This window comes from Varanus komodoensis, unplaced genomic scaffold, assembly GCF_004798865.1.
Source record: "Varanus komodoensis strain SLA01 unplaced genomic scaffold, ASM479886v1 scaffold2, whole genome shotgun sequence".
Classification (NCBI taxonomy): domain Eukaryota; kingdom Metazoa; phylum Chordata; class Lepidosauria; order Squamata; family Varanidae; genus Varanus; species Varanus komodoensis.
The window spans coordinates 592,785-599,496 of record NW_025335568.1 but is presented as its reverse complement, the minus strand read 5'-3'; the positions used below and the strand labels follow the sequence as shown (position 1 = coordinate 599,496).

General features: G+C 64.7%; 1 protein-coding gene across 2 annotated transcripts in view; it reads left to right on the top strand.

Annotated features, from left to right (window-relative positions):
* Positions 1–850: 850 nt before the first annotated feature.
* Positions 851–6,712, top strand: part of IDH3B (isocitrate dehydrogenase (NAD(+)) 3 non-catalytic subunit beta) — a 12,101-nt gene continuing 6,239 nt past the window's right edge. The window contains exons 1-7 of one of the 2 annotated variants that reach the window (XM_044429522.1): positions 851–1,971; positions 3,084–3,182; positions 3,652–3,772; positions 3,983–4,043; positions 4,235–4,367; positions 5,072–5,205; positions 6,322–6,424. In XM_044429522.1, coding sequence (XP_044285457.1) covers positions 1,756–1,971; positions 3,084–3,182; positions 3,652–3,772; positions 3,983–4,043; positions 4,235–4,367; positions 5,072–5,205; positions 6,322–6,424 — 867 coding nt within the window. In that variant the 5' untranslated portion in view covers positions 851–1,755. The remainder of the gene's footprint in view (positions 1,972–3,083; positions 3,183–3,651; positions 3,773–3,982; positions 4,044–4,234; positions 4,368–5,071; positions 5,206–6,321; positions 6,425–6,712) is intronic. The other variant, XM_044429521.1, reaches the window with a different exon arrangement.

Sequence of the window (6,712 nt, the reverse complement as noted above, 5' to 3'; positions counted from 1 at the left end):
GGCATGTCCCGGGCGCCCGCGGAAGGGTCCGCGGCCTGCGCGAGCCGCCCGGAGCCCGGGGCGAGTGGGCGGCCTGGAAGTGGCCCCGGCGGGCGGGGGGGTGGGCACGGCGCTCCAGCCGCAGACGGCGCGGCGCGGCGGAAGGCGGCCTGGGCGCCGGGGCTGCGGCTGCCGCGGGCGAGGGAACCGCGCAGTCCCGGAGCGGGCGCCGGGCGCCGGGCAGCCTCTGGGGCCGTTGCGCGGGGGGGAGGGCCGAGGCGCCTCTGCCCCTATACCGGCAGCCCCCGGCGCGGGGAGCACGTGTGAGTGGGGGAGGCAGCCCGGTGGCCCAGGCGCGGCGCATTTTCTCCTCTGGGGTGGCCTCGCTTGGAGGAGAAGCCCCTGGGAGCACGACCCTGCGGCCGCCAGGGCTGCGCCAGCCGCGGGTTGGACTCGCGGGCGTTCTCGGCCCCTTCCAGCTCCCCTCCCGTGATTCTGCGATCTCTTCTCATGCATTCCAAGGACATGGGATTACAGACTCTAGCTGAAAGAGACCAGATTTAGACCAGACACCAGAAAAACGTCCTCACTGTCAGAGCCGTACCACAGTGGAACCTCTTACCTGGAGAGGCTGTGGGCTCTCCCTCACTGGAGAAGTTGGAAAAGGTTTTGGGCAGTTATCTAAATGGGGTGGTGCAACTTGGTGCAACGGGACGGGGTTGGACCTGATGGCCCTCTGCCCCTTCCAATTCTGCTACTGGGTGATTCTGTGAGACTTTGCCGGGACACATGCCAGCAGTGCGCGGGAAGCATGGAGCCAGTTCTCACTACCATCCTGCTGACGTATGTTGGCTATCCGCAGTTCTCTTGGTTCGGAGCAGCCACATTGGCCGGCACTGCAAGAGGGGCAATCCTGTGGCCCCTGGGCAAGTGTCCCTTGACAGCGCCTCTCAGGTCAAGAGACGGGGTCCTGCTTTGGATGGGCAAGTCCGAGATCTGACCCTGGATGCTTCCTTTGCACCTGGCACAGGAAGAACCTTGCCGGAAAAGCAACTTTGGAGTGGGGAGAGGGAAAAGAGTATTTTGAAGGGAGTGGGTGAGACTGAGGCCATCTTGATGCCTCTTCAGCTTCCTTTCCTTCCCCTCCAAAGTGCTCTCACTAGATGGACTCAAAAGCTCGTCTAGTGAAAGTGGTTGGAAGCAGAGCTGCCGCTACACCCCTTCCACCCCGCCAGCTTGGGGGCTCCCAATCAATTGCACCTCGAGGGTGGTGGTAGTTTTGGGGGATAGACCTATAGGTTTATATTATGGAGGGTATAGACAGAGGAAGGTCTTCGTTCCTCACAATGGCGGAATCATTCATCTTGTGGATTGAAAACTGGTCTTGGTCGTTCTGGACGAAAAACTTTATCAATGCACTCATAATAGCTTTCTGGACGTCTAGCTGCAAAATCGGGCTCGATGAGACAAAATCATGGATTAGCCATGTTGGACTAAGCGAACCCTCCTTCCGGGACCATTTGCTGGGAGCAAAGCATGCTGGCTTCTTGCGTTGCTCTTGCAGGTGGCCCTGAAATGCAGCTGGAAAGGAGGAAGCGTCTGTTGTCCCATTTCTACACCGCCCTGTAGCGTAGCCCAAGCTCCGAGCGGCTGGCAACAGTAGTCACAGAGTCACGGACTGAGGTCACGCATCCTGATTCGAGCCATGCCTGACCTCACTTAGCGTTCAAGATTAGGCAGGATAAAACACTTCAGGCTACATGGAAGCTTGTGGAAATGGCGCTTGCTCTCCGTCTGAAGGTCAAGCCTGAGGCTGGGCCTGGTCGGGCCCAGATGAATTCCCTGGTCTTTGCATTGGGGGCTGGCGAACAGGCTCCTTTCAGTTATGGTGTCCCTGGTCTGATTCTGCCCCAGGGTCTTCTATTCCCCGCGAATGGAGTGCTGTGGAGAAGCCTCGGCACCTCGGCAGCAGCTCCCCAGAGGCGGACTCAGGTAAGGCTGCCTTTGGGGGCGCCAGACTGCCCCTGCCCCAGCCCTGGTCTCCTTGCCCCGTTTGGTTGCTTCTGACAGTTCTGGTGACAGTTCTGTGCCCCTCCCTTCCGGGGGGGCCAGGCCCGCTCCCCTTCCTCTTGTTGCCCTGCTGACAGGCGAGGCCCACTGGGTTCAGGAAAGCCCTTGGTCTGTCAGCTGGCCGTTCTGGCTGAGTGCCGCTTTTAACCCGCCCCCCCAGCTCCTGTAATGGTCCAGCCTGATTCCATTTCAATGCATTGTTTCTGGCGTGAGTCCACGTGAACGGGGCACGTTGCCTCGAGTGCCACTTTTGGGTAGAAAAGGGGGACGCAGATGAAATGAACAGTGGAACCAGCTCCCCGGCAGGGCGCAGAATTGCGGGGAGCTCTCCAGCCACCCTAATCAAGCCCAGATTGGCTGGCAAGGCGAGTCTGTCTTCACCTGCTTCCGGTTGGCAAAGCAGGGTTTGCCGCACATGCCCCTGTGAAGGTCACTTCTCTGCACCGCTCGACTTGACACGGGTGAAGCATGGTGTAGATTTTCACAGAGGAGAGGAGCTTAAAGCAGGGAGAGATTCTTCCTGTTATTCGGAAGACGAGAGAAGGGCTTGTTCTTCGGCCATCTGCCGAGTGCTTAGGAGCTTCCCGGCTTGGCACAGGCTGCTGTGAAACAAGCTCCTGGCTTGTGCTGAAATACTCCCGGCGTGGGGAGGGAGCAGAGCCCTTGGGAGACCCCCGACGGGTACGTGGGCGGCAGGCTTTCTCCGTGGCACTCCAGTCCGGCGGATTAGGCCGTCCTCTGCCCGGCGTGTAGTTGCTGCCCGTCCCAGTGGCTGCCCAGGCCTCATCCGAGGCACCGCATGTTTGCTTGGTTAGAAAGGAAGGTGGGGCAGAACCGGGCACGCCATCTTGTGCTGTGCCTTGCCTTCTCTTCGTGCACTTTTCCTTCCCTCCCTCCCTGCCCCGCTCAGGATTCCCACCCCGTTCCCCGGCTGGATCTCACCCCTGAGCCTCTAGCTGGTGTGCTGTGGCTGGGAGCTGGGCAGACGCTCTGCTCTGGGGGCAGAACGCGAGTAAATCGGTCCTCTGTTCCAGGTGGAGAGCACGAAGCCAGAGGGCGTCTTCCCGGCCACCATGTTGCCAGGGGACGGGGTGGGGCCAGAGCTCATGCACTCCGTCAAGGAAGTGTTCAAGGTAGGAGGTTTTGCTTCATGGGGGCGCAGGGAGCACCCTGGACCAAGAGCTGGGCCTGGGAGTGCCCCCCCCCCGGGTGGGTTGGGAGGAGGCGAAGGACTGGGCGGTTAAAACGCCCCTTGCCTTGGCACCGAAATGCAGGCACGGCATCCACCTCGAGCCTGGGAGTGCTTGTCTTCTGCCGCCTCGAATTAAGCGCAAACGAGAGAATGCGGGTTGTGCAGCGCTTCCCGCCTGAAGTGCAGCCGCTGGCTGGATGGCCCTTCACAGGGCTTTCCCCGTGGCCGGAGGGGAGGAAATTATGTAGCACGGCTGCTTTGGTCGCTCAGCTCATGCTTCTGCCTGGGGCTGACCCTTGGCGGGCTGTGGCCGGCTGCGGGTCGGAAGAGGATCGCGGGATCAGGCGGGCCCCTGGCAGAACCGGAGCAGCTCCCCCCGCAGGCCCCTGGCCTCCGTTGCTCTTCTGCAGGCCGCCGGAGTCCCCGTGCAGTTCGATGAGCACCACCTGAGCGAGGTGCAGAACATGGCCTCGGAAGAGATCCTGGACAAGGTGCTTGAGTCCATGAAGAAGAGCAAGGTGGCCCTCATAGGTGCGGGAGAGGCCAGCCTGGCCGGGGGAAGGGCGCGGGGCCCTCTGCTGCTCACCCGGCGGCCTGCCGGGGGCTGCCAGTGGGCGGCTGCGCTCCCGCTGCCCGCACACAAGCCGCGAGGAGGAGGAGCAGAGCTGCATGCCTTCCCTGGCCCCCCCCGTGCCGTGTCCCTGCTCACGCGTGCGCTGGGGGCCCTTCTCGTCCTTGCAGGAAAGATCCACACCCCCATGGAGTACAAAGGCGAACTTGCCTCGTATGACATGCGGCTCAGGTAAGTTCCCGCAGCCGTGGGGGGGCCCCGGAGCCGTACGCCACCTTCACGCGCGGCCTGCACCACCGCGCCAAAGTCCTTGGGCTTGTGCCATCCCGGAGACGGCCCCGCTTGGCTCCTGGCGGTGCCGTGCGAGGGGCCAGCGGGGCTCAGCAGCCCTTGTACTGGAACGGCCCGACTTACTCTCTCAGGCGCAAGCTGGACCTCTTCGCCAACGTCGTCCACGTGAGCAGCCTGCCCGGCTACAAAACGCGGCACAACAACCTGGACCTGGTGATCATCCGCGAGCAGACCGAGGGCGAGTACAGCTCCCTGGAGCACGAGGTCAGTCCCCCTGCCCTGCGTCCGCTGGCCCCGTCGGAACGCCGCCCAGACGCAGTGGCCCGGCACTCGTGTGGTCCAGCCGCAGGGGGGAGTGCGGGGTGGCTGTGCAGGGGGCTCCGGCGTGGGGGCTTCTGTTCAGGGGGCTCCGGCGTGGGGGCTTCTGTGCAGGGGGCTCCGGCGTGGGGGCTTCTGTGCCTGTGGAGTGACAGCCTTGGAGGCAGGGCGGGAGTGGTGTGGGGAGGGCGGGGCCCGCCGAGGGGCTTGGGTGGGACGTGGGCAGCTGGCTCAGGCGCCACCTCCCTGCCGTTGCCACGCCGCTCACGGCCAGCAAGGAGTCTGGAGGGGCATGGCCAGGATCCGTAACAGCCCAGGCGGTCCGTGCCCCCAGACGGATGCTCCGAAAGGTGCAACACCAAAGGAAAGCGGGGTGGGGAGGGAAGAGGAAATGAGGCAGGTGCAACGGTCCGCTCTCAAGCTGGGCAGGTGTTCCCATAAGGGCCCGCTTGGAAGGAGGGCGTTTTGCGGGAAGAGAGTCCCATGGGGGCGCCCTGCAGTCTCCTGCCTGCCTGCCTGCCTGCCTGCCTGCCTTCAGTGCCCCGAACCTGACCAGGGCCCGGCTGAGCTTGCTGCCTGCAGAGCCTCGCTGGCTCGCTGGGGGGAGCCTTCCGGTGCCCTGGGCGGCTCGCATGTCTTTCTGCCCTTAGAGCGCGAAGGGGGTCATCGAGTGCCTGAAGATCATCACTCGGGCCAAGTCGCAGCGCATCGCCAAGTTCGCCTTCGATTTTGCCACCAAGAAGGGGCGCTCCAAGGTGACGGCCGTGCACAAGGCCAACATCATGTGAGTGGAGAGCTGCTGGGCGGGCGGGGGCGGGGGCGGGGGCGGGGGCGGGCTGTCCCCGGACTCCCCTCGGGGCTCCCTGCCCCTCCTGGCTGCTGCACCCAGTGCTGGCTCTGCCGTCCGGCTGGGGCTGCGGCTGCGGCTGCTCTCCTCCCCCCGCAGGCTCCCGTCTTGTGGCACCTGGGGGTTGACGTTCCTCGCCTGCAAGCGCTGGCAGTGGCAGAAGGAGCCGGCGCCCCTGGGAGAGCCAAGACCACGTGCCCGGCTTGTGGCGGCGCCAAGGGAACGGTTCTTGCGGGCCTGGGAAGCCCAGCCGGAAGCCACGGCCTCTGTGGTGGAGGAGCGGGGGGGGTGGGCCTGTGTGCGCTGCCAGACAAAGCACGCAACTGGCACCTCGGTTCTGCGCCTGAAGCGCCCGCGTCCTTGTGCAGTAACTTGCCGGGCTGGCTGGACAGGGTGGGTCTTTTCGCTGGCGCTCCTTGAGGCAGTCGCTCCTCCTCATTCCTGCTCCTCCACAAGCTGGGAGAGGAAGGTTGCAAGCCCTCGCCTGCTGGGTGGGGAAGAGGGCCCACCATGGCTCGAAGGCTGTGCAAGTGTTTTTCGGGCGGGGGGGTCCAGTTTCCCTGGAGCAGAGCTTTCCCTGCACGTCCTGCGGGGGAGCCGTGCCGGATCTTGGCCTCCTTCGTCTCAGAGACCGGAGCGCCCCTCCACAAGGCTGCTTCTCCCCCCCTTCCAGTGCGACCACTGGCCTCACCTCCACAGCTGCTCCTGGGGGACGCTGCCGGCCGGGGCTTCTGGGCCCCCCGGCCCCCCCGCCACCACGGCTGCCGCGCTCTGCCGGCCTCCCCTTTGTCCTGCCTCATCCGCCTGACCGGGGCGGGCGCTCTCCGTGGGAGGCACGGCATTTCTGGGCATCACCCCGTCGGGAGCATGGGGGGCTAGTCCAGGGGTGTTCGTCAGCAGAGGCCCCTCGGGGTGCTCAGCCCCCGCCGCCTCCGTTGCCGCATGCTGCCGGCAACTCCGCTGCCCGGGCCCTGCCCCCCCTTGCCCACTCAGTCCCGGGAAGGGTGCCTCCTGTGGCCCCGCCGTGAGTCACAGGCGCGCCCTCTCTCTCAGGAAGCTGGGGGATGGGCTGTTCCTGCGCTGCTGCGAGGAGGTGGCTGAGCTGTACCCCAAGATCAAGTTCGACACTATGATCATTGACAACTGCTGCATGCAGGTAGGCCGGCCCCGCGAGCGCGTGCCCCCCGGAGGAGCTCGCCCTTCCTGAGGCAAGGAGCTGCGGCCCGGCACCGGCGGAGGCGGCTGGCAGGCCCTGCGCGTGGCTGCCGAGGCAGCTGCTGCCCTGCCCCAGGGCTCCTCTGGCTCGTTCCAGGCTGCGGCCCGGAGCACTGAAGCTAAACCCGTGGCGCGACCGCGCCTGGAATGTCGCCTCCCGCCTGGTCTCCTTACCCTAAAACGGACATTATTGCTGTGGCAAAAGGACAGAGAAGGGCGACAAAAACGC